General features: G+C 39.3%; 1 protein-coding gene across 8 annotated transcripts in view; it reads left to right on the top strand.

The window, feature by feature from the left end:
* map4k5 (mitogen-activated protein kinase kinase kinase kinase 5) overlaps window positions 1-26,578 on the top strand; it is a 37,595-nt gene extending 11,017 nt beyond the window's left edge. The window contains exons 4-36 of one of the 8 annotated variants that reach the window (XM_008398991.3): window positions 2,473-2,563; window positions 3,882-3,946; window positions 4,033-4,088; window positions 4,797-4,844; window positions 5,404-5,446; window positions 5,554-5,626; window positions 5,703-5,834; window positions 6,055-6,117; window positions 6,207-6,288; window positions 6,723-6,839; window positions 8,295-8,373; window positions 10,426-10,497; window positions 11,741-11,802; window positions 12,259-12,326; window positions 12,687-12,725; window positions 13,561-13,605; window positions 13,696-13,738; window positions 13,833-14,043; window positions 14,167-14,190; window positions 14,309-14,388; window positions 16,062-16,103; window positions 16,347-16,431; window positions 16,507-16,586; window positions 17,766-17,826; window positions 18,617-18,731; window positions 18,849-18,907; window positions 19,088-19,191; window positions 19,442-19,616; window positions 20,498-20,566; window positions 20,674-20,766; window positions 21,000-21,070; window positions 23,180-23,235; window positions 25,570-26,578. In XM_008398991.3, coding sequence (XP_008397213.1) covers window positions 2,473-2,563; window positions 3,882-3,946; window positions 4,033-4,088; window positions 4,797-4,844; window positions 5,404-5,446; window positions 5,554-5,626; window positions 5,703-5,834; window positions 6,055-6,117; window positions 6,207-6,288; window positions 6,723-6,839; window positions 8,295-8,373; window positions 10,426-10,497; window positions 11,741-11,802; window positions 12,259-12,326; window positions 12,687-12,725; window positions 13,561-13,605; window positions 13,696-13,738; window positions 13,833-14,043; window positions 14,167-14,190; window positions 14,309-14,388; window positions 16,062-16,103; window positions 16,347-16,431; window positions 16,507-16,586; window positions 17,766-17,826; window positions 18,617-18,731; window positions 18,849-18,907; window positions 19,088-19,191; window positions 19,442-19,616; window positions 20,498-20,566; window positions 20,674-20,766; window positions 21,000-21,070; window positions 23,180-23,235; window positions 25,570-25,657 — 2,591 coding nt within the window. In that variant the 3' untranslated portion in view covers window positions 25,658-26,578. The remainder of the gene's footprint in view (window positions 1-2,472; window positions 2,564-3,881; window positions 3,947-4,032; window positions 4,089-4,796; window positions 4,845-5,403; window positions 5,447-5,553; window positions 5,627-5,702; window positions 5,835-6,054; window positions 6,118-6,206; window positions 6,289-6,722; window positions 6,840-8,294; window positions 8,374-10,425; window positions 10,498-11,740; window positions 11,803-12,258; window positions 12,327-12,686; window positions 12,726-13,560; window positions 13,606-13,695; window positions 13,739-13,832; window positions 14,044-14,166; window positions 14,191-14,308; window positions 14,389-16,061; window positions 16,104-16,346; window positions 16,432-16,506; window positions 16,587-17,765; window positions 17,827-18,616; window positions 18,732-18,848; window positions 18,908-19,087; window positions 19,192-19,441; window positions 19,617-20,497; window positions 20,567-20,673; window positions 20,767-20,999; window positions 21,071-23,179; window positions 23,236-25,569) is intronic. The other 7 variants (XM_081603627.1, XM_081603625.1, XM_081603624.1 and 4 more) reach the window with 7 other exon arrangements.
* The last annotated feature ends 52 nt before the right edge of the window (window positions 26,579-26,630 follow it).

Genomic DNA, 26,630 nt, shown 5'->3' with positions numbered 1-26,630 from the left:
ATGTGACGCTTTGTAGGACATGTAAGAACTTTCTCAGGGTGGTCTAGTGTTTTTATTTCATTTTTTAAATTTGATTTAATAATGAGGGTCCATCTGAAAATATGAGTTTATGGGGTAGGAGTTCATACATTTCTTACTTCTTGCTACTCCTTTTCTAGCATGTTAAGATTATTGTGGTACAAAATGCTATTATTATGTTCAAAATAAATAAATAAATAAATGAATGTGACCAAATTCAACTTTACGGCCAAGATCAGATTGATCGTTTCAGGCCTAAATGTGACGAGGTTGAGTTAAGAATATTCAGTAATGTGCAAAGTTGGTAGAGACACAGTCTGAAAAACGTTCAGCTGTAATTGTTGCAAAATGGTACTGTGGAGTATTAAATTATGGATGCTGAGTACAAATGAATGAAACGCTTAATTAAAAAAAAAATGTGGTTAAAAAAAAACTACCTGTTCTAGATCATGACCTGCATAGTTTATACTGTTGAGCTCTGCACAGCTGCACTATACTGATTAGACTGAGTTTTGGTGTTTTTTATGAGTCTATATGAGGAGCAGTGTTTACATCCTGAAAACAGAATTCTCATATTTGGTTTTGGGAATTCTGCACATTCTGTTTGCAGATATTCTGCCTTTAACTCATCGTTGCATGGAAATTATGTTTTTCTGCAGCGCCTCATAGCCGGATACTTCTTAACCTCCTGTTAATGCATTCCAGGTTGTGCGTGCACAGCTGGGAACAACTTGGCTTAAATGTTTCTTTTCTTCACTTCCTATTGGTCGTGTGCGTTGCAGTACAGTCAAGTGGAAAGTTGCCCTGGAAATTGGCCTTTACTGCAAGCTTTATATGATGGTTCCCGTGTTGTACTCGTCTGCTCTGTAGTTTTTAATATCAGTGATGAAGAGCTGGTTTGTTTTGGTATTTCTATTAAGTAAATTGAGACTTTTTGAAGATTGAAGTTGGCATATATGGCACTATTTATTTTTTTATCCTAGCCTCATTAAGATGTTTTCAATACGTCAGTGACTAATGGTCTTTTTAAGTTTTGTGAAAAACCACAAACCAAACCAATTACATTTTGTCAAATGCCATCATCAAAATCATCTAGTAAATGCACATCAACACAGCGATGAGTTTCTCGAATGATGCTTCATTAGTCCTTTAATCCTGGAAATATTCTTCAGGTGATGAAAGGCCGACTTTGTAACCGTCTTTATGTGGCTGTGAAAGTTCAGGTCAGAGTCCATGAATTGGGCCTGATCTCTAGTTTCTAGCTGTAATAGCTGAATCTGTGACTCTAGATTGTTTCTTTATATTTCCAAAAATAATAACTCTGGTTTTGTTTCTGTTCAGCTGGAGAAAGTTTTGGATGGATTTGAAGTAACCTGGTGGTATCATAATGTAGAGCTTAGTTATGGTAACTAATTTAATTTCTTGTTATAACCTGAGCTGGTGGGAGCACATGGATATCTAAATAGGAGGGCTCCCAGGATTGAACTTTGGGGGACTTTTGTCTGCTTCAGTGAGAAATTACCTGTCGGCACAAAGAAGTCCCTGTTCTTTATGTAAGATTCAAACCTGTTGAGAACTGGACTGGAGAATCCGACCCAACTCTCCAGTCGTTTTAGTAATATGTCATGGTCAAACAGTGTCAAAAGCTGCACTGAGGTCCAATAGAACCAGCACTGTGGTTTTTCCACAGTCTGTGTTTATATGGATGTCATTGAACACTTTGACAAGGGCAGCCTGAGTACTGTGGTTGGCCCGGAAACCAGGCTGGAAGATGTTAAAGCTGCTGCTGGTCATTGTTAAAAAGCTATTTATTTTGGGGGTGCTGTGGTGGCACAGGGGCAAAGCACAACCCACGTATTGAGGCCTTGGTCCTTGTACCTGTGGTCGCAGGTTCGGTTCCCGGCCTGGTGACATTCACCGCATGTCCTCCCCATCTCCCATTACCCTCCTTCCTGTCGAACTACCTTCAAATAAAGGCTACTAGAACCAACAGAACATTTGGCTCTGGAAAAAAAATGATTTTTTTCTTTTGAAACAGCTTTTTTAAATAACTTTGCTGAAAAGTTGATTAGTTATCGCATGATAAATTAAAGTGGCCTCAATCATTTCCATTATTTTGTTCATTTATTTTTTTTTTGCACAATTTTGTTTAGAGATTTCATAATCCATTTTAATTATGGTTTCGGTTGTGTGTAATTTTTATTTTAGTTTTATTTGTTGTTTTTGGGCGTTTTATTTGTTATTTGTTTAGATGTTTAAAATATCTGCCAGTTCCAGTGTGAAGTTTTCTGTACAAAATTAAAGTTTATCGGTCTTTGAGAGGGTGAACTTGCATTATTGTGCCGATTTCAACATATTACTTGAAAATGATCTCAAAAAGATACTGTTATCATTTATAGTAAGTTTAAGTAAAATGAAATTTATTTTTGTTTTTTTATGCCTCTTTGTTTTCAGGAGATGACTTTTCCATCATTCAGCAGGAAATATTCATGGTGAAGGAATGCAAGCACCACAACATTGTGGCCTACTTTGGGAGCTACCTCTGGTAAGAGCCAGCTGGAAATGACCCTGCTTTTGTTTTCTTTTTTGTCTTTTAATCCAGACGTTTCTGCTCTCTCCCAGTCGGTCCACAGTGAAACATTTACAAAACATGGACGCCACCGTTTATTTTTTAACCAATCGCCACACGAATGTCACACTTTGTTGTGTATTTAATTACTTCATCACACTAAAGCGTGAAACTATGACTCAAGGGTTTCAGGCTAACTTCAGTGCCCTGGTGCCGCTTTTATGTTTTACAGGGGTTCAGGGTTTTTTTTAGGCTTTTTTATCTTTTGAGGAAGTAGACTCAGTCCGCCCAAAACTGCCTCAGAGTTCCAGCAGGTTTAACTGGATTTGAAGGCTCTGAACTGTTTTTTTATATGGCTGTTAGCTCAAGCGCACAGGTTGCAGCGCAGCAGGTATGTCTTGTGTAGTCTTGCCGCACAGAGCTCAACTGGGTACAGTGGAACAATAACGACCAGCCCCACCATGCATTAATTACAGGAACTATGGTTTTGTGTGGCAACATTGGAGGTTATGTTTAATGTAATAACTCAACTTGTTTGCACACCAAGGGAAAACAAAAGGTGTGAAAAAGTAGCGACCTAGAATTGTGTCTTCTGCTTCAACAATCATGTTGTTCTCTTAGTTATGTTCATCCCATAATTAGATCCTGGATTAAACATCTGGTACCAGGCTAGACATCCTCTTTGCTTGGTAATGACATCAAGTTTAAGAAAACAACTAAGAAAAGTTTAGAAAGAAACCGTCTGCTCCTGCTTTGATCAATTACCCAAAGCAAATTGACCAACTTTGCTTTGGCAAATTTCTCATATTGAAAACGGCATACTTCAATGTGTCTTTGGGGGAATTTTTTTTTTTTTGTAATAAAACGGACAGTAGCTCATAATTGTGAAGGAGATGAGAACAAATGAACAGAAGGGAATGCATGCAAATGTGGTCTTTGTGGTGAAGAAAATCAGTATTGAAAGAATGTCATAGGAAGTCCTATATGCAGGTTCCCAGCAGCGATGTGGGAGAAAACAAAACATGTAACAGAAAGTGCTCAGGTCTTATGAGTCCAAATTAAATTATTTGGCATATAAGTAAAAATGTGGTAGAAGATTAGCAATCATGACACATCTCCATGGTTGCAGCATCAAACTGTGAGGATCCTTTAGCTCTGCATGGCCAGGGCTTTGGATATGAATACATATGAGCTTTGTTTTGTATCTTAACTGACCTACAAAATGTATCCAAAGGTAGGTAGATGTTTGATCTTATTGATTATCTGATTTTATTTTATTTTTTGTCTCTTCAAGTCGAGAAAAACTTTGGATATGTATGGAGTACTGTGGTGGAGGATCCCTGCAGGACATTTATCATGGTGAGCCGATTCATTCTGTTTCTGAAAAGTCTTCTTTTTGAGCTCTACTGTTTGAACAAGAACTGAATGACCTCGTGTTTTTACAGTCACAGGGCCTCTGTCAGAGCTCCAGATTGCATATGTCTGCAGAGAAACCTTGCAGGTAAATGTATTCCAAATTAGAAACGCAAGTTATATATTATTGTGTAGTCTTAGTTTTTTTTATTATTATTATTTCTTATCGATCAACTCATGATTAATCGACAAGAGGCATTTCCTTGAAAACCTGAGTTTTCTCTGGTATCAAGAGGGCTGGCCGTCTTTCTGTAGCATGAAGGGTTACATTTTTTGCATGTTGAATAAAAAAAACTCAAGCTATTAAGGTGAAACTTCAGGAGTTTGAGTTTTTATATTTCAAAACAGAACCACATAAATTTTATTTTTCATCCCACACTGGGATCTGTTCGGACGATTTCTCTTTCTTGTTCTGGCATGGCCCTGCCATCTTTGTTTCTGTATCAACTGGTTCCACTCAGTGGTGCCCTCTTATGAAACTACAAACTACAAGACTGTAAGAAGGTCTAAGAAAACCTTATTAGTTGATCGATTCAAACTAATTTTAATCTCATAAACGAATTATTAATTATTACATTATTAATATATTATATTATTAATAATTAATAATTTATTAATTAATTATATTTATTTTTATATTATTAGATATTGTTATTTTATATTATACTAATTATTGATAATTAATTGTAAGTTGGTTGGTTATTTGTTTGCATTCCTAATCCAAATGCATTTCATTAATATAGCAGTGTTTTATTGTGTCTAGTCAACAGTTAGCTGAATATTATTTCTTTTACAGGGTTTGGGATACCTGCACATAAAGGGCAAGATGCACCGTGATATCAAGGTATTATTACTTTCATCTTGTCGCCTTCTAATATTAAGGCAACACTTGTGTAAGTGAGTAAGATTTATAGACGCAGCAGTAGTGTAAATATCCGCAAATGCATTAGTTGTTTCTGAAGAAGTCCGGTTTCGTGAAACTCTTTCACCCTCCCCCCCACCACAGCAGAGGTGCGAATTTAAAAGGATATGGGCCGCTACAGCTACAGTTTTAGGTTTCAGTTTGTGCTGGATTGTGCGTCGTGCATGCTCAAAACGCTGGAACCTCACTCATATGCGTTATCAAAAAGGTCAGGGCTGGGCCTATTATCTTTTCTCAGCTCTATGCAGCAAGCGCTTCCTGTTTCCTCTACTCTCACCACAGGATGCTACCATGGAGTCTGTCAGTCACAGCCAACATAAACAATGCTAAAAGCTGCGATGGCGATGTAATTTTACTAGAAGTTGGACCAGATATAGCCGTTGATTCAATCAGAGCAGCTGCTAGTGGCAGAGACTGGCCACCTTGTTATGAAACCCTTAACACCAAGCTTTAAAAACTTGTTTTTGGGATTCGTCAACAGGGCGCAAACATTCTCCTAACAGACAATGGAGATGTGAAGTTGGGTAAGAAACTCATCACCAAATTTGTGTTACTTACTTAGAGTTTAAAATCAGTTGTTGTTTCATGTGCATGACACAATCCGAAAAACTCTCCAAAATTTTTGTTGCAGCTGACTTTGGAGTTGCTGCCAAAATAACTGCTACCATTGCGAAAAGGAAGTCCTTCATTGGTACACCTTATTGGTAAGTGTAGCTCCTGTGAGTGTGGCGATGCCAGCGGCGAGAGAGGCGCTTCATCTCCAGTCTCTTCTTCGTTCAGGATGGCTCCTGAGGTTGCAGCGGTAGAGAAGAACGGCGGCTACAACCAGCTGTGCGACATCTGGGCCGTTGGCATCACATCCATTGAGCTGGCGGAGCTGCAGCCTCCGATGTTTGATCTGCATCCGATGAGGTATGTTGTATCCGTAGCAGCCATCGGTCAAACCTTCCTCATGTGATTCTCAGCCCGCTTCCTGCTTTTGTTTTTCCTCGAGGGTTTTATCACGTCTTGGTGACTTGTGCGGTTATCCTGTTAAAACAAAGTATGCTTAGGTTATGAATAGAACATGAAGTATGTCGTTTCACTAATTTTGGGACACCTACCTTTTGACTCGTTGCTTTGTTTTGTCCAGGGCTTTGTTTTTGATGTCCAAGAGCAGTTTCCAGCCTCCTAAGCTAAAAGACAAAAACAAATGGTGAGTATCTGGGGAACAATGCATGTTCTGTCAGTATGACTGACACTTAGGGTCATTTGTTTATTCAAGCATGGATCTTTGTCCTATAGGTCAGCTGCTTTCCATAATTTTATTAAAGTCTCTCTCACAAAGAACCCAAAGAAGCGGCCCACCGCAGAGAAACTTCTACTGGTACGTCTTTGTTATTGGATGGATAAAAACAGTAAATATGCTTGTTTGACTAACTGAGATCACCATAGTGGAAAAAGTATTCCTATAAAGAGCTTGAACCCAATCAGAAGAGAAAGTTTTCACCGGTTCTGTTATTGCTGCAATAGAACGTCACAACATGAAAAAGCACTTCTGCCTGGTTTTGTTTACCTTTTGGTCTTTAGGGTCTTTTAGAGAACTGTATATTAGCTTTCCTTTTTTTTAGGTTTTTGTTTGTTATACGGTTCCCTAAAAAATACTCTTCTGTCCTCCCACAGTAACGGCCTCTAAGAATACCTGTTCCTGCTATGTAGTTTTCTTTATGTGGTTGTGATTCTGAAAGTGATGCTAAAAAAACTAGCATTCTCCACTGCTAATCTTAAAAACAATGTCTTTCTTCCTGCTTGTTTTGCCAGCATGTGTTTGTGGCTCAGACTGGGCTAACGAGGAGGCTTGCTGTTGATCTGCTGGATAAGATGAATAACCCAGACAACCACCAAAATTACAGCGAAGTGGACGATGACGACCTGGAGGTAATATGGATTCTGTCTTGTGTGCACTTTTTCAAATTCTGTCATATTAAAACCACAAACTTATATTTGTATATTTTATTAGTTATTTATGTGATAGGTGAATCCAAATTAATACTTAACTGTGAAGTGACCTACTTACAAAATACAATTTATGGTGGAAAACAATTAACTTTACTTTAAATACACCATCCTCATGGTGAAACATGGCGCTGGCAGCATCATGTTTTGGGGATGTATTTTATTTCGATGATTGTACATTCATGTGTCAGAAATGGCCAACCAAAGTCTACCTAAATCCAATTAACAGCCTAAATTAAATTAGACTTATTAAAAATGAACATTCTCTGTGCTGTGTTGCAAAAGTAGGTTAATTTTTTTAGACCCCAAAGCGTACGCAGCTGAAACCGCGGCAACATGTGAACGTTTGTGGTTGCAGCGTTTAAGAATGTAAACAAGTTAAAAGTATTAGTACTTTTTACAGGGGAGCCTAGCTTTGATTGTTTAAGATGCAGTGTTAAATCTAAATGTATTAGCAGATTTGGTAATGCTTTATTTGACAGGTTGTGCATAAAACTGACATGACACTCTCATAAACGTGACATAACACCTGTCATGAGCATGAAGGAGTCTTTATGAATGTCTAACTGTCATGAAGTGTCATTCGGTAAATAATTACACTATTAATGCAAAGTTGCACTAAAACTTGCATTAATTGTCCATTAAAAGTGTAAACTTTGCATAAATGGTGTAATTATTTACCGAATCACACTTCATGACAGTCATTCATGTAGACTCCTTCATGTTCATGTGTTATGTTTTGTACAGTGTCATGTCAGTTTTATGCCCCGTCAAATAAAGTGTTACCACATATTTTTCTTTCCAAGAATCTTTCAAGTTTATTTGTGTAGCACATTTCAGCAACAAGGCAGTTAAAGGTGTTTTACATAATAAAAATACAGTCATATGCTGCACAGTCTTTGCGAAAACAGATACTTCCTACAGTTATTTCTGCACCTTTAAGGCCCCCTGACTTTTTGAATCTCCCCAGCGACATTATTATTATTCCAACGGGGGTCTACATCACATCTCTGTGGCAGCCAAAGAGGTGGTACCAGCACCATTTAAGAGGCCATTGTGCTTTTCTCACACTCACAGCAGCAGCACTGTCTTAGCCATGGCGAAGGAAAAAAAAACACACCCAAAGGCTATTGATTGCAAGCAATGGAGCTTGTAACAAACATCCAGCCTCTGGGATGCATATTAATGCGGTGATGCACAAGAAATGCAGTTCTCAGCAGTGGATGACTGATTGGCAAAGTTTCCAAATTATTTCTTGAGATTATTTCAAAAGAAAATGTCACAACCATCCCAAGTGACTCAAGTTGGTACAGTTTCACTATTGCATCACTTCAAAGATGCTTGCCGCTTTAATATCTCGTTTATGTTGTTTTCCAGCCCGTCCCTGTGGGCCGACACACCATCCGTTCCATCAACAAACACCCTAAAGTGGAGAGGACGCGCTCCGAGATCGACTGTGAGTGCACGCACACACACACACACACCAAGCCAAACTCCGCCCGCTCCGGATTGTGCGTCTGTGACATCACCAGTTATTGTGTCAGTCAGCCCAGTGAGTTTTCTGACAGTCATCCCACTAATCTCATGTCACGCCTGGCGTGTTTCCAAACCACCGTTTCTAGTAGCGTTTAGACTCGGTTATTGTTCAGAATCTCTCAGTTGAATTCAGTTTTGATTCTTTGGGTCACAGTTTGATTCAATGTCAAATCAATTCTTTTGAATAATCTGTTTCCACAAGAGGAGAACAATTGTTTACTTTTACATACATTTGATTTCTATTTTAATGTAGTGCTGTCTTTAGAGATGCTGATCCAATATTAATATCTGTACTGAACTTGATATTGAAAGTTCAGTACAGATATTCACTTCCTGAACTATTTGAAAGGAGGCTTGTTGCAGTTTATTTTTCATGTTTGACCAAGACGGTTAAACTATTGTTTTTGTCAGTTTCTGTATTATTTATTTTAAATTGGTTGTTCTACTCCTCATTTCACTTACTGAACAAATTAATTTAAAGTTGTGATGTTTTTATACGTCTAGCCAAGATTGTGCAGCTATAAAGTGTGTCGTACTGGTGCACAGTTATCAAATACATTTGTAATTCAGTACATTCAGTACAAAAAAAAAACATTTTGAGCATCGTTATTCTGTATCGCATTGGTATCGGCCAAAACTAAACCTCAGACATCAGTATCAGAAGTGAAAAAAGTGTCATGTTCTAACTTTTGTACTCTCTATTGAGCACAAGTGTTATTATGTTACCGTTTTCTTTTTAAGGTATTTATTAAAAAAAAGTTCATGTACAGACTGATAAAGTAATGTTTACCACCACAGCTGCTAACATGGGCAGGAAAGATTAAAAATAAGTACTACAGTATTTTCCGCACTATAAGGCGCATAGAATAGACGCTTCAGTTTGCTCCGTACTCTATTATTACACATCCACATTTATAAAGAAGTGGTCCCCGAGTACTTTATATAGTAGGCTGCCCCAGTCATTGTTTCACTCACGGTGTTGGTGTTGCGATATTGTGCCCAACTGCTTTCTGGGTAACACAGACCAACCGACACGCTGCCGCCGCAGTCTCTGTCTCTGTCGCCCCCCCCCGGCTTTAAATGTATAAGGGCTGGTCCCTTTGTTGACATAAAGAATGTTAAAAAAACAGTCCGACTCCGGTTGGCGAGGAGAGCCTTCTGCGACTGGGCCAGGGCGTGGCCGGACGATGGTCACCCTTCTCCGTTCGCGCACAGCATGTTGGTGGAGAACGTGATGCTAAATGACCTGCAGACGACCTGATTATCAGATCGGTAGGTAGATAGGTCAGTCAAACTTTATTTACAAACCAGTGTTCTGACAATTATCCCAGCATGCACCGCGCGCTTCTTCTTCTACGGGCAAAATGAAGTCGGCGACTGCTTACCGTAGTTGCTAGACGTGTTGTGGCTCAATATTGGTCCATATATAAGGCGCACCGGATTGTAAGGCACACTGTCGGCTTTTGAGGAAATTTAAGGTTTTTAGGTGCTCCTTATAGTGCGGAAAATACGGTACATAAAGTTATTAGTAGGTACTTCAGTGAATTATTTGTAGGCTTCTTATTACTCAATCAAAGTATTTAAAACAATACAGAACAGAATCAAATTGACCCAAGGAATCGAGATCGACTCTTAACGATACCCAGACCTGATTGTGTTAGAGCTTGTCTGAAGGGTCATGCAGATCACTAGGAGGATTCAGTTTCAGACGATCCAGTCTAATAGTCACATTCTAATGTTGCCACACCCTTCAGGGAAGCTGTTGCATTGTTGTAGAGAAGGTCGAATCCTGTGTTGTGTCTCGCTTGTCAGCAGGTCGCAGCCATTAATCACGTCATCGGTGTCTGACACTGGCGAAGCTGTCTGATGTCACATTTGTTTATCACTCATACTTTTAGTGCGATCATTCATTCCAGATCTGCTGTTTCATCTCATTGTCTGATTATTATCTGACCTTCCCTCCTTCACGAAGCGAACAGTGGATCAGGCCTTGACCGTCCAGTCTCGAGTCCTAGTGACTCTGAGGGAAACAGGGGGGATGCAGGTTAGTGGCAGTGCAGTGAGACAGTGTGTTTTAGTTCCCAAACCTGTACTTTATTAAAAAAAAAAAAAGATATACCAGAGCTTTAGGTTTGAAATTCATGTAACACTTGAGATGAGTTTTCTGCATGGAGCGGTTGCCTAATGTGGCTGTAGCTTGATGAAAGATAAGTGATGCGGGTCTGTGACGTCTCTATTCTTGTCACACTGGCGAAGCTGCTATAAATTTAGAGATGACTAACAAGGGCTGACACGGAAGTTTAGTTTTCACTCGCATGTGAAAACCCAATCCCTCTGCTTTGCTTGAAACCTCCCATCTCTAGCTTCGTTGGGCATCGCCTCACTTCTGTGTTCTTAAAATACCTGCAGCTCTCCCACATGATCAGCCTCAAAGAGGGGAAACATTTGAAAATCTTTGCTCTGAAAGGTTAAACACAAAGTTCCTTTGTTAGCGGGAAGCTGATTATGTATTGGCAGGTATTGCAGGACTTTTTTTTAACATTGCATTCATTCTAGACTCTAAAGCAGCCTCTCCTACTGGATTAGATGATTGATGCAATGTGACCCAGAACCCAAACTAAGAGGATTTCTTTCAACAATTGTTTTTTTTTTACTGTTTCAACATTTCCAATATGAACAAATCCTCTTTGTTTTTAGACTCCAAACTACACTGCAAAAACATAAAGTCTTTCCAAGTATTTTTTTTTGGCTGCAGTTTCTAGTTCAATTATCTTGAAATAAGAAAAAACTATCTTGCAAATAACATTTCATCAAGATAGAGGAGCTTGTTTTAAGTCAATAATTCCTTTATATTGATAAAAAGTACTACTTCCACTGGCAGATTATTTCTCTTTTTGGGAAGTAATCCTGTTAAAAGTAAAATAATCTGCCAGTGGAACTTCTACTTCAATTTTAAGGAATTAAAAAAACTCTATTTTACTGTAAAGTTTCATCCCAGTTAGTTCAAGTTTACTGAGAAATTTGCTCTAGAAACTAGAAACTAAAGCTTTAGTCTACACAGCTGCTCCTCGAATCACCAGCAGCAGTTCAAACGTATTTCGATGTGTTCCTGCCCGCGGTTTTTCTTTCTTGTTCATTATGTTCTCTGTGGTGTTTATCAAAGCACCTGGTAGCAGCTCACTGGAGACTTGTTGGCAATATCTGTGTGTCTTGAGTGTTGATGCCCTCTAGTGTTAAAGGTGAGAAAAAGGAAAACCCAACTGAAGACGATGTTTTTCCATTCGCAGTTGACAAGGTCCAATTTCAGGCGCCTCTTCTCCCAAAGGAAACTGAAGCTCATTCTGAAATGGTAATAAATATTGTTTGCTAGTTCAAATCAATAATTTTTTATGTTTTAAAAAAATTATTACTTGGTGATTCTTTTGTAAACATATAAAGTTAAGCCAAAACTTTTTCATACCCCTAACAAAATTAGCTTAATACAGCCAGGAAGATTAGAAATTACAGGCATCTCCCAAAAATATTGTTTAAAAAGCTACATTTTGGGGGGGGGGAAGTTTTTATCTAAAATTAAACAACAAAATATGTCAGTTTGTTTTTGTTGGCAACAAGGCAGTTTTCTTAAAAACAGCTTTTTACATGTTTTTTGTCCGTTTCCACTCGTTACTTCTAGTGAGAAAAAATAAGTTGGCATAATTAAGATTACTTTAACTCTAAATCATTAAGCGGTAGGAATAATTTTGGCATTAACTGTATGCATTTTGAAAGCAGAGTCCTGTCTGAATGCATGATTGCCTCTCCGCAGGATGTGAATAAAGATAATGACTTCCCTTCCCCATGGAGCCCTTTTGCAGATGGAGGAATAACAACCAGGTACTCTATGGAAACAGTTGTCATGGGAACTGCTCGTATTTACTCTCCGCCTCACCCGCTCCCCGACTTTCATGATATAATGCACCTTTTGAGATTAATTGGCAGTAATTGATCAAACGCATGATTGATTTCCTGCTGTATCTCTTCTCTACTAATTTGTCGGGTTTTTGTAAAACTAATCTGCTTTAGTCACTGTGGTTTAATGCTGATAATTATCACTCTCCCTGTCGAGTTCAGGATGTTGCTTCGGTCTTTTAAACTCCTTCTCACTTGTCCGTATGCTTTCACTTTTTGTTTATTTCCCCTCCACTTTTTTCTGTCCTCTTTCTGCCCGTCTCTCACCGTCGTTGTTCTTCGAAGGAGCCTTCTCAAAAGCGTTGAGGATGAATTGTTTCAACGGTAACACTAACAGCTGTCCTACCTTACACTAGCCACTTCATGCTTTGCTCTGTCACTTCCCTGTTTTTCTTTGCATCTGCCTTAACCGGTCAACTCCCACCACTTTCATCCTTGTAGCATGTGTTGGTGTTGGTGATGAGCGCGTGATGCTGTGTCGATATGGGAGTTTGCTGTTAGTTTAGGGTTACGGTATCTTGCAAAAGTTCTCACATCCTTAAACTTTTTCATTTTTTATTATGTTGCACCCACAAACTTAAAGAGTTACACAAAGTATCGCCTCTTTGGAAAGTCACAGGGCAATTAAGCCGTTTTAAAATGTATAAATTGAAATCTGAAAGTTTGAGTTTATATTCAATCCTCTTCAAATAAATACATTTGGTTCATATTGATAAGTCACACACAGGTGGACTGTTGCTTTATTTTTTCCCTCAAGCAGGGTTTATCGAAGTTATTTATTTTCAGTTTGTGAATCAAGTCCTTTTGATTTAGCCACACACACTTGTGAAATTTTAATATTATCTTTTGAATATTTGGAAACTCTAATAATATGTACATATTATATCACCTGATAGTTTGTCTTGATGCATCACATAAAATGACAACACACTGAAAAGGTTTAAGTGGTCCAAACACTTTTTCAGAACAATCTCAAATAAATCTTTTTTAATTTATTCGAAATTGGGATTATTGTCTTTAAATCAAGGATAAGTTATAATGTAGCTCTTTTTTTCTTCTCCCTTTTGTGTGAAGAATAGATTTAGGAGAAGTGCGTTCAGTCAGAGCCTGTAGAGTTTTCCACTTCACTCTGATTCTTGTTTTTTTCCATCACCCACAGTGGACACATTGCCCATCTGGAAGATGCCTTTGAAGAAGTTGAGCTGTAAGTGATGTGCATAAATGTTTGCATACATTCATGAGGAAAACATTAATTTCCGTATTGAACATCTTTTTGTCCAAAAATCCATTTCAGGTCAACACTTAAACCAGGCGTACCTCCTCCTCTGCCCCCGAAGGTAAGGTGGTGTTTCTTCTGCCGTTCTCCAGTTTCGACAGTGAAAAAGACTCAAAAGTTTTACTGGAGTTTTTTTGTTTTGTTTGTTTTCTCAGCCACGAATAAGCAGCCCTTCGGAGGAGCTAGGGCTGAACGAGGAGAGGTCGCTGACTGTTCGTCGGCTCCCGAACTCGGAGAACGGTCCCAGCCAGGCCGCCCGCAGACAGAGCACACCCGAACAGAGCAACAAGGCGGAGCATTCGTCGTCCGACTTCCTGTCGGCGAGTGTCAGCAGCCCTGGCGGCTTATCGCACTCCTCTGATGCCGGTGAGTCTTGGATGACTTGCGTTTTGCGCTGCTCTGTTGTTTTTGTTGTTTTTTTTTACCTTCACCACTGGTATTCTTGAATTATTTTAGTCTCTAAATTCAAACTTCCTCTGTTTTCACAAGCTCCAATTAAATGTGAATCTAAAGGTAAGGTAGTCCGGTATGATGTACTGTGATTGTAGGAATTACACGTTATTTTGCTTATTGATGATGACCGACAACTCCCTGCTCAAACCCTTGGTTAACTTGCCTCGTTATGTGACAGATTATGATTCAGATGGAAGTGTGAACGGAGACGGTCCTTCATCAACACCTCATCACCGGAAGGAGAAAAAGGACTTCCCTGTGAGTTGAAAGATACTTTTGAGGAATAGTCCATCACAGCGTTTTAGCTCTGATTTGTAGTTTTATGACTAGAGACCATATGCGCTGCGTACGTTGGTTCTAGCACTAATTTCTGAAAGTGAAAACTTAGTTTCTCAGAATATATTAAAGATATTGTGAAAAAGTTGATTATTGAAAACTCATGGACCCTAATCAGCTATTAAGCTGAAACACCTGTGATGGTTTTCTGAGCCTCTAAATGGTCTCAGTGTGGCTCAGAGGGACAGACGATGCTGACAGGAGGACGGGATAAGCTGGTTGTTCAGAGTGCTGCATCCAACCACGTTTATAGAAAGTTTAGTGGAAGGAAAAAGTGCAACAGGCCCAACAACGCCAATTACCTGTAGGCTGCTGCCATAGCAACCTGGGTTTCCACTAACCGCAGCAGAACCACAGGTTGATCTCCTCCATGCCACATCGCAGTAATGCAGTAATTCATGCAAAAAGAGCCAAAACCAAGAACTGAGTGCATAGAAACGATCATCTACGTTCCAGAAGCATCTCCGTTGATGTTTGGTAGCAGTTTAATTTTCTGAGAAATGTTGGGTTTTCGTTATCTGTAAGCCATAATCATCAGAGTGACAATAAATAAAGACTTAATATATTTCACTTTGTGTCAATAAATCAATAAAATGGATGAGTTGAACTTTATGAAATGTGGAACAAAATATTTGAGCTTTTTTATGATTTTCTAAGTTTCGGAGATGTTCCTGTTGGAGGCACAGTGTACTGTGAATATGGCGTCTAAACCCAACACTTTAATTTGAAAAACAGGCTTCTGGTTTGCAGCCGTTTTCTCTTAGTCTGGACTTGTGCGGGACATAAAAGATGTAGTTCCCTGTAGAACAGAACCACTGGATGGTAAAAGGTCCTGTAGCTCCTTCTGTTGTTGGCAGGTTCAGGTTTCAGGCTCATTAATCTTGGAGATTAGTTTTTAGTTTTTTAGTTATTGTAATGTCACTTTGACATATTTTCTCCAATTATTAGTAACCGTCTTGACTGTAGTATGGTGGAGTTTATGTATTTATACAACTGTGGATTTTTGTGCTCTTCTCCTGACTGATACCTTCCCTTTTAGCCTCTCAACTTGTATAGCTTAAGGATGCAAATGTCAAGAACATGAGTCCTAAGCCAGATGAACTCGATTTCTGCTTCATCACATTTATAATTGTTGGCAGATGAGAACCAAAACTAAGACCAAACCCCAAAAATAAATGAAAAGTATTCATTTAACGACATGTGGGAATGATCTAAGCACGCTATGCCAGGTTTATTTATATTTTTTACTACTTACAGATTTGTCCTTTTTCAGTTGAATGTCATAGGACAGATGACAGATTATTTAGTCACAAAGTCACAGAAGTTCAACATGTTAGCAGGCCTGTTGTCCTGTTGCTTGCACTAAAAGGTCCCGTCTGTGTGTTGTGTTTTTTGTTTTAAAAAAACAGATCCAGTGCCTCACATTTAGTTCTGGCATTTAGTTCCTGCTGGTCGTGCTTCAAAACTATTCACATTGTTCATTTAACGCCTCATTTGCTGAGACCAGAGCTAAATCATGGCTCAGACTTGCCTTGACTTTGGGTCTCCAGCAGTTTTGTTATCTCATTGTTCTCGTTTTCTCTGCTCCTCCTTAGAAACCAGCCATCAACGGTCTGCCACCCACTCCTAAAGTACTGGTGAGTCAATCGTCTTCATTGTCCCTCACCGTCTCCGCTCAGCCGTTCCGGCCTGGTTTTTGCGGACGCTGTTATTAAACTCTCGTTGGGATTGCTGCTGCGCATTCTGCGGATATTTGGGGTCCAAAGAGCTTTCTGCCTTGTGGTTCGGCTCCACTCCGGCTCGTTAATTCCTCGCTGACATTTTGGCACTGCGCTGCTGCAGATGCCGCCTGTTTTGAGCCGGACGCTTTTCTGTTGCAGATGGGAGCCTGTTTCTCCAAAGTGTTCGATGGCTGCCCGTTGAAAATCAACTGTGCCACATCGTGGATTCACCCAGACACCAAAGGTAAATACGACGCAGCCCATTCTGCTGATTTCAGGAGTTTTATGCTTTGGCTAAACTTTATTGTTCTTGTTTTAGATCAGTACCTCATCTTTGGAACAGAGGACGGCATCTACACGCTAAATCTTAACGAGCTGCATGAAGCAACAATGGAGCAGGTAGAATCCAACTCTGAGACGCCTTTCATTCAGATTTTAGTAAATTAGTTTCCTGCTAACTTCTCCGTTTTGACACTGTATTGTTAGTAGCAATTATTCATTCTTTACCCAAACAAACGTCTGCTAAGTTGTTGTCTTTTTTTGCTTTGCATTATTTGATGGCTCTGTTTAGCAGGATGTAAAACTGTGCTGATGTGATTTCCATGAATTGGAAAGTAGCAGCAGAGTGTGCGATTAGGATCTAAATGTTTCCAGATGACTCTGTTCAAAACAAGTATCTGGAAGAAGGAGATGGAAACCCGATCTGGAGACGATCCACTGAGACGAGATGTTTTTCTGTTCCAGCTCAGGGGTTTAACTTGACCATGTAATCACATGTAAACACGTTTATTTCTTTATTTCCTTAAAAAAATGATATCCAAGTTCAAATATGTTGCTGTAAAGAATTTGCTTTAATTCTGGCCTACTATAAAACTTGTAAAAGTATTCACACCCTATTTTGTCACGACCACAAACGACAGTTTTTAGGAGATGCATTTTTTTTTTTTTTTTTTTTTCTGAATGAAAATCTGAGTCCAGATCAACTCGTGTTTTGTCACCAGGTTTCGTATCCATGCTGTAAGCAAATATTCTGCCACCATTTTTACACTGTGAGCATTTTGTTTTTACCTTAGTGTTGTTTTTATTTATTTATTTATTTTTTTGCCAGAATGTTCCATTTTGGTCTCTAATCAGCAGAATATCTTCTTCCATATGTATGTGTGGTGTTTTTCCTCCAGGCCTTATTTTTTATTATTTTATGCTCTGATGCTTTTAAAACCAATCAGTTTCTCAGGTTGAATGTAAACGTAGATATTTGTAAACGGTGCCGCTACCTGACCAGATCCTTTTACCTGATTTAAATGAAGGTCTTATTATTATTATTTTGTGGCTAAATACAGATGCAGTCATTAATCACAATGTCTATTAATTAATAAAACTGTGACTCTCTGCCTCTGTCAAAGTTTGGCTGCTTCCCTACATTCCCTAATGTTTTTTAAAGGTTTTAAGTTTTACTCTTTACATTGTGGGTGATGGATTAAACATTGTGTATCATGAATTTCTTCCTCCTCTCCTTTAAAGCTAAACTGCACTTTTCACACTCGTTTTTGTCTTTCTTTTTTTTTTTTTTTTTGCTAGCTCTTCCCGAGGAAGTGTACATGGCTGTATGTTATCAACAACAACCTGATGTCTTTGTCCGGTAAGCAAAGAACCTGTCTCTCCTACTTCCCTGCCCTCTGTTAAAACCATCTGCGTCTTTGTCCCGCGTTATCTGGCTGCACCTGAAGGCACCACAGTCACTCCGTTTGCGCAGCCTTAAGATATCTGTTCCTGCCGTTTGCCGTCAGGGTCACTGTTGCAGCTGCTGTAGCACAGTAACACAGAGGTGACTCACATCCTGCCACCCTGTTGTTTTTGTGAAGAGTAAATGTGTTTAAGCGCTTTTTGTTATTTGTTTACAATCTCACCCTATCGGTGCAACCAAGTCTAGCTTGTTTTTTTGTGGGGGTTTTTAGGATAGGTGCGCCATGTTTGATGAGAAACCTTAAATGAGCTTTCATCTGAAACCAAACTGTCTTTCCTAAGAGCCGATCCTTTGCTCGGTTTAACAACCGAGGATGAGATTACACAGTGTTGGGTCTACTTGCGGTTTTACCTTTAGCAGTTTGCGCCTGGGTATACTTAACCTCTGTTCTCTTCTCCTCTTCCCTTGGACTCTGTCCATCCTCCTATCGCCTGGCTTGATTTGATATTCTACTAACTGGCTTCATCAGAAGGTAATCATGCTTCACATCATCATCATCAACATCATCAACACTGCTGTTTTGCCCTCTGTTCACGTCTAACCTTCTTTATGTGTAAAGACAGCTTGTTAGGATGATGAGTAATTCATGTTTGAAGTAAAAGTTTTACTTCTTTACATGTTTGGCATTTGCTTTTGCCTTGAAGATAACAGGTAGATGTTTTTTTTGTGTGTGTGTGTGCTGTAGGAAGATCGTTCCAGCTGTACTCTCACAATCTGATTGGGCTGTTTGAGCAGCTGAAGAAGCCCGGCCTCGCAGCTCAGTTTCAGACGCACCGCTTCCCAGACAAGATTCTGCCCAGGTGAGATGGAACTGGAAATGTCAAACATTGCCACTTCCCTCATCTTCTTATTGTTTTCTGTCACCTAACCTCCTGAAACTTTTGCTCACCTCAATGTTGCACGGTTTTTCTTCTCAGGCGCTTCGCCCTGACGACCAAGATCCCTGACACAAAAGGTTGTCATAAATGCTGCATTGGTGAGTGACTGTTTCTTACCAGCTCATTACAACCATTGGTTTCTTACCAATGGTTGTAATCTTTCTATAGATTACAACCATTTCCAAACAACTCTACATTTCTGACATTTTAAAGTATTTTGTTTATGGAAGGTCCTATGAAAACGTCTCCATAATACCGTCTTTCTTTCAACGTTACAGTGAGAAACCCGTATACAGGCCACAAGTACTTGTGTGGAGCTCTTCAGTCTGGCATCGTCCTTCTGCAGTGGTACGAGCCCATGCAGAGGTTTATGCTCATCAAGGTCAGTTATTGTCTTAATGTATATTTCACTTTCATTTACACTTAAAAATAACAATAATTTTCTATTATTTCTATCATGTGAGCAGTTGTAAATATTTATCATAGGACTTTATATTGAGGCTCAACTTGACCGATTCTTCATCCGCTTAATGTCGGAAGGATTTCTAAGAACCTGAAATCGCCAAACTAACCCTGAGTCCGACTCTGTGTGTGTGTGTGTGTGTGTGTGTGTTTGTTTTTCTCCGACGTAGCACTTTGAGTTCCCCGTTCCCAGTCCGCTCAAGGTGTTTGAGATGCTGGTGGTCCCAGAACAAGAGTATCCGCTGGTGTGTGTCGCCATCAGCCAGGGCACAGAGCAGGGCCAGGTGGTCCACTTCGAGACCATCAACCTGAACTCTTGTTCCTCCTGGTTCACAGAGGCGACGAGTAAGTCAGATGTTTGGTTTGTCCTCATCGTTTTGCATCTAGATTTTTAGTGTGACAGTGTGTTGGGCTCAACACGCACAATTTCTCTCACGCTACAGTTGTGTAAATCAGTGTTTGTTAAAATTTTACTGTGTTCTGCTGGGATACGATTTCCACTCATTTTAGATATTAAAATGTTTAGTATACTGTAAATAGTGTTAAATTTTTATTTATTTCATTATTCTCTACTTTGGATTTGGCAATAAATGAATTTTTTGGAAAATCTGGATTTTTAAATATATCTATATATTTACTAGGTTATAGCTGCAGGCTGCAGTGTCACCAGAATAAAGTTGTAATTTTATGACAACTCCAAAAAGAAAAATATCAAAAAATTAAAATGAGGAACGTTGAACATCTTGTGAAGTTACACTTTGATATAAGTTTTACAATCATTTCTGATTTCTTTATGATTCTAAAAGCTTTCGTTCCCTCATTAAAATGACATTTTTCTCTTAATTTTAAAATATTCTGGTAAAATTGCATCTGTATTCTGCTAATATTATCCCTATAGTCTCGTAATTAAACAAAAATTCTCATAGCCTGACCATAACACTCATCATACATCCCACAAAAGAGGCTATCGAAAAAAAAAACATCTTTTGAAAATATTTTCTGTCATTTGTGATTTTTTTTTTTTTTTTTTTTTTTTTTTTTTTTTAAGAGATGCAAGACATTTTTTTTTTATTAAAATCAGACCTGGCATGAAAATATCACCCAGCTCTATGTCTGTTACATAATTTATTTTGTTGGTTTTATTTTCTAACTATATTTGAAATCAACTAATAAACCAAACACACTAAAACTGGACATTTATTTAGTCTCCCGTTTTGCCTTTTCAGCTGATCAGCAAGTGGATGCGATCCATGTCACACAGCTGGAGAGAGACACTGTGCTGGTGTGCTTAGACCGTGAGTAGCCTTACATTTTATAGCTACTCCCTTTACCATCCCCCCCCCCCAAAGATTGGATTCATATGTACAAATGTAACAGCAGGTTTCTAAAATCCTTTTCCTAGGAAATGTAAAGATCGTCAATCTTCAGGGCAAACTGAAGTCCAACAAGAAACTGGCTTCTGAGCTCAGCTTTGACTTCTGTATCGGCGCTGTCGGTAAGATTTCAGTCTACCTTCACATCAGTGGGAACCATTTAAACGTGGCGGCCATATTGAATGTTGAGTTTGCTGAGAAATGCGTGGCTGCTGTTTTTCTTGTCTAGGACTTTTAAAATTTTAGTTGAAACCCTTTTTGGGTGGTTTTGTTGGCTTTTGTCTTGTCTCCTGTGTCTCTTTGGCTTCTTCGAGTTATGTCTGTTTGTGAGGTAACTCGTGCTTGTTTATTGCAGTGTGTCTTCATGACAGCGTGCTAGCCTTCTGGAAGCATGGCATGCAGGGAAAGAGCTTCAAGTCCAATGAGGTAAGACACAATAAAACCACTAAGGCTGGGTGAAACCATTAAGAAACGGTAAAAAGCAGATTTGGCATGGTTGCTTTAGTATTCACTAGTTTATCTTCTTCTTATTTTCCCCACTCCATTTAATAATTATATTAGGAACTATTAATCATTTTTCTTACCAAACCCAGTTTCTATCTTTCTTTTCTTAAAAAGATGTTGCAGATGACAAATGAAAATATTTTCAAAGCCTGACTTTTATTTCTGTGAGTTGACCTGAATCCAAAGTCCAAAAAAACTGTTTCAAGATGGTAGGATGAAAACCTTAGGAGGGCAGAAAAATCAATTTACCGCCTGGCTCTATTAGGAACCTAAAACTAGCATTAGTCAACATTTTATTTCTGAATTCTGTCCTGATCTCTGGAAAAACAAACAAACATCTCTTCGGGTCTTGTTCGTTTCTGCGATCAAACTTGCCGTCGTCGATCCCTGGTCGCTTGCTCTCAGGTGGAGCCGGACAAAGTGTCTTTGTGTCCAGCCGAAGTAATGAATTTGCTCTCCTTTTCACGGAGGGCTTCGTGGTGAACCCGATCACGAGTCAAGCAAAACCGCACAATAAAAGTTCAAGAGATCACAGGGAGGTGAAGCGTCGTTTTTATGAAAGCGGATCCGGCGGCAGGGGCCACCCGCAGGAACGCCGCCTGCGTCGGAGCTGGCCCTGGAGCAGTCAGCTGAAACTAAAAGGTCTTCTCTAAGTGTGCGCCCGGCCCAACTCTACGGTTCTCCCATAGCAAGTATTTTAAAAACGTCAGCAGCCATGTAAAATTCATGTTTTCTCATAAACACAACCTGTCGCACAACGGGGAGCGGCACTAAATAATTCAGCCTTTGTCTCGTTATGATTCTTCTCATAAGACATTAAAGTAGGGTAGTGGGGGGGGTCAGGTCTGGCGATCCATGCTGGTCTCGGGTGGATGCTCCTCTGAACACCCAAACCTTGTAGTTGTTTGAGACTTAAACAGATCAGGTCTCCGCGGGCCAAGGGTTTACACCTCGCAGGTGTCGCCCATCCACCATCTCACATTTGTCAACAAGTATTCATGACATGTCAGCAACTGAGACTTTTGAAAGGCTTCTTACGTTTTTTACTCTGCACTTTGCATTTGGTGGCAGCTGTTTTTGGTAAACAAATGGTTAAAATAAAGACATAAGCTCTCCTTAAACATGTGGCGTCTGATCCACTTGTTGAGTACAGACTCGGCTTCAACATACCATGACAGGAGGAAACTTTTTTTTCTGTCATGAAGCGAACACTCCAGGTTGGTTTGGTGTGAAGTAGGGAATGAAAATGTGGAAAAATTCTCAATAACCAAACAAAACTAACACTTATTTTATGCTAAATAACTCATCTCTATTTATATTTTGTGATGACTTTAAAGGGGCATTACACATTTTTTATGTCTCGGCAGATTGAGAAAATATATTTTTCTCATCCTATTAGACATTTTCTAATACCGGGTGTCCACGCATCCTTAAGTCTTAAATCCATTAATCTAAAATTAAGACCTTACATTATTTTAAAAAATGGAAGTTGATCTTAAATATGTTAATCACAGATCTTACATTTTGTCGAGGCAGAACTATTTAATCTCTTTTCTGTCAAACATTTGAGCCTCAGACGACTGTTAGCTAGCTGCTCATTTAGCCTTACCTTGCTAACTTTTTAGCGTCTGTCATGGGTAAAAGTGCAAATTTATCGGCATTGTCAGGAAGACGTTCGTCTTCATCAGTGCATGCGTTATGTGGGGAAAAAGATTGGCAATACTACTCTATAAAATATGACGTTTTCTTTTGTGGTACAGGTCTTAAATTTCATTTGTGATGGTCTTAAATGGCCTTAAAAAGACTATTTAGAAGAAACTTATAAATTTTGCAGATTCTATTGATTTTAATTCAGTCAGCATTTTGGTGAGACGTGTTTTTATTTACACATTAAGTACACTTTATCTCATCTATGCAAAAGCTTTGCCTCTCTGGAGTTAAAGGTTATTTTTTAATATACTTACACCACTTCTGTTACTATTTCAGTGTGTCAGACTGTCAATTAAAGATCCCGTCTTGTTTAATTTCCAGGTGACTCAGGAGATTTCCGATCCGAGCAGAGTCTTCCGCCTCCTGGGATCCGACAGGTTAGCACAATTATTTACGGCTGACCCTGCTGTGCATGAACGTAGTTTAACATCCAAATAAACAAAACCGATTAGGACAAATCTACCTGACATGGTCAAGATACATCTTTAGCAAATTATTTAAACATAATTTTCCCTTTTTTCACCTTCTTCACTGTTTGGTAGACTTTACCAAAGTCTCATTGGTAAAGTTTCATTGTTTCAATGTTTCCATCAACTCAGCATCTCCAGACTCCAACTTTCCCTTGTGTCTCTTTGGTTTCCACTACCTAGAAAAAGTTCCCGTTTATCTTCTGTGATTTGTGATTTAGCCTCTCTCTTCATATTTATTGCCTTTCTCTACAACGATTTGGCTTTTTTTCCCCCTATTTTCCTGACGTTCGAGTTTTTTCTGAGATGATTTACACACGTCTGCACCAGGCCTGTTGCCTCGATAGTTCCTCGGTTTTACATGGCCTACGATCACAAAACCAAAACAAAAAAAAACTTTACTCTTAGCAGGGAAGATGGCAGAGTAAAGACAAAACCAGTGATGCTGACAAAACAGAGTAGCTTGGCGATTGTATTTAAATGCAGTCAAGGTTTGACGGTCTGTTGACCTTTTTGTCTTGGTATCAAAATATCTTTTTATCTGCTCCAGCCGAAGCTTCAGGAACAGTGACCTTAATCCTCAGATGTTATCAGGCAGTAGCTGTTCCCAGCTTAATAAGTAAACGAGTTGAATAATCAACTGCTGACCTCATCAGTCTGCAAATCATTGCTTCATATTCGACAGTCGGGGTCGAGGGAGAAAATGGGTTTTCAGTATTACTGTGCAACAAAGTCACTTGTGAAAGACGTTCTGAACCTTAGAAGTTCAGCAAGATGATTTAGTTTCCACCCCAACGCACTGGGTGAAGGTGGATCTCTAAGGAGTGGCGTGGGGTTGCGGCTGGCGCCTAACGAAGCCCGTGGCACCAGAGTAAGTCTTCCGTCCGCTGCCCAACCCCCCCATGTTTTATTCACCGACGCATGGGCACTGCCAGCCTGGTTTCTGTGTCTCCACGGCTCTGTAATTTCATCTAATGGAACGGACAGTATAGGCTGCGGCTGAGCTGCTCTCCTGTCACCACGAGACAGATTGTATCTGACGGTGCAGTGACCCCCATCCTGATCTGACATCATACTGTTGCTTAACATGCATGACTGTTGTCTGTACACTGACAGAGTGATACACTCGCCACGTCCTACATGTCTGGTGTCAAGCTGGCAGAGCACTTCGATTATCAGAATGCTTTTTTTTTTTTTTTGGAAGAAAGCCGTCAGATTTGTCCGTCTATAATTTTTGCACCTTGTTTGTAGGTTTGTTTATTTTGTAAAGTTAAGAGAATTTTGATATTTGGTGATTTGAGACGTTTTGGACAGGTTAGTTTCTAGTGTTTGCCTTCGTTGATTCGCCAGCTGCTCGTCTCAGGAGGGTGGAAACGCAACATTTGTGTCCTTCCTGTTGCAGAGTGGAAGCTTGAGGGACGAAAGAAACATTCAAAGGAAAGAGGAAACGAGATGAAACTATCTAGTCACTAAATTGTTTTAAGTCAAATTATATTACAACTACTACAGGTTAGCAAACATTAGGATCAATCAAGGCAGTTCATATTAGCAGAGATGGATTGATCATAATTTTCATATTGATTTCTTTAACATGCAGGTGTAGTTTTTTGTCAACTCTATTTTTTTTTTCTTCTTTTGCTCTTTGTTTTGTTTTTCATTTGAATTGCCTTGTTTCTGAAAATGTGCTATATAAATAAAATCACCTAACCTTCAAAACTAACATAAGAACACCATTTAAAATATATTTTTGTCTTGTATCATGTTCTCTGTATTAAAGAGGGACATTATGTATTGATGAACATTTACATGAAAATATGTGAGATTATAACCAAGTGGCTAACTTCCATGCTAGTCCCACTAATATGTTGATGTATTTGATGGTTAATAATAATGAAATAAAAGCAGTCTCAAACTACTGCACAAAAAACTCTTCAAAAAGGAAAGAAATTGTTTGCAATTTGTAACATATAAGGTTTTAATATTTTTCAATTTAAGTTGAATAGCGTTAGCATAACGGCACTCAAAATAGTCGTACACTGCTAAGCTACGCTATGCTAAACAGGCTAATCATAGGAGTAGAAAAATTAGCCTGCAACAGTTTTAGCATCCTGAACAGATCAGAGTGTTTTGTTTGCTTAAATAAATAGTTTTTGTTCCACTGATTGTTGTAGCTGCACTTAGATGAAATGTTCATAGTTGGTTTTAACACTTTCTTCTCCTTTTCTCTCTGCTTGTGTCCATCAGGGTGGTGGTTCTGGAGAGCCGGCCGACCGACAACCCGTCGGCTCTGAGCAACCTTTACATTTTAGCAGGTCACGAGAACAGTTACTGATACCCCCACCCCCCGACCGGACAACGGGTCAATCTTAGAAAAGCGAATAACGTTCCACAGTTTTTGGGAGATTTGGACCTTTTCAAAGGGAAACGGATAACAACCGGGGAGCTTTTGTTGACGATAAACCGCTGGCAAGAGGAGCCTCTTCAGTGTGGATTCATGCGTAGCCTTAACACCAGCAGGGGACGTTCACCGTAGCACACGTCTCAACGCAAACATCGTGGGAAAACCGCTCCGAGCTGGAAAGACGCAAACCGAACTTTGTTACAGTACCCGACAGTTTCCTCACTTCTCTAGCACTGTGAACAAGCTGTCTGGAGGTATTACTGACAGAAGTGCCATTTCAAAATTCACACACGTTGCGATTGTATTAGAAACAGTGGGAGATGAAATCGTTTTTATTTTGTCTTTTTAACTTGTCACACATAATCATAGCTAGTGACAGACACCAGGAGGCTCAGGAGGAGATTTTACAGTCGGAGCTAACGGATCACCTTTATAGAAACCCTGGAGCCTTGTGGGTTATTTAAGCAATATTTATTAACCTCATCTTCACTCATTGGGAATGTCGGGTTTCTGGACTGTCGGGAGTTTTACGCCACATCAGGATTAACTACCTAGTGATCAGTTCCTGATTAGCTGTGGGTTATTTTTTATCTGATGTGTAATGTAGTTGCATCTCCTGCTCTGCTGCATTTTTAGAACTTGGATAAAATGTAATTTTTTTTTCTTCACTCTTCTTTTATAGACCTTTTACTTCTCTTTACTTGCACCATTTAAGCACTTTTGTACATTTTTTTTATTTAAAACAAAATGACAAACTGAGGGACAGTGCTTGGTTTTATTAACATCTGCATTCCCTTTGCAAAATGTTTAATATGTACTTTTTGTAATAAAAAAAGCTTTTAACATGGTAAAGCGACTTGTGGGTTTTCTTATGGTGACGGGAGATCGGAGGAGTGGAAACGCT

The sequence above is a fragment of the Poecilia reticulata genome, chromosome 22 (genome assembly GCF_904066995.2).
Source record: "Poecilia reticulata chromosome 22, P_reticulata-male-v2, whole genome shotgun sequence".
Lineage (NCBI taxonomy): Eukaryota > Metazoa > Chordata > Actinopteri > Cyprinodontiformes > Poeciliidae > Poecilia > Poecilia reticulata.
This window is presented reverse-complemented; position numbering and strand designations above follow the sequence as displayed.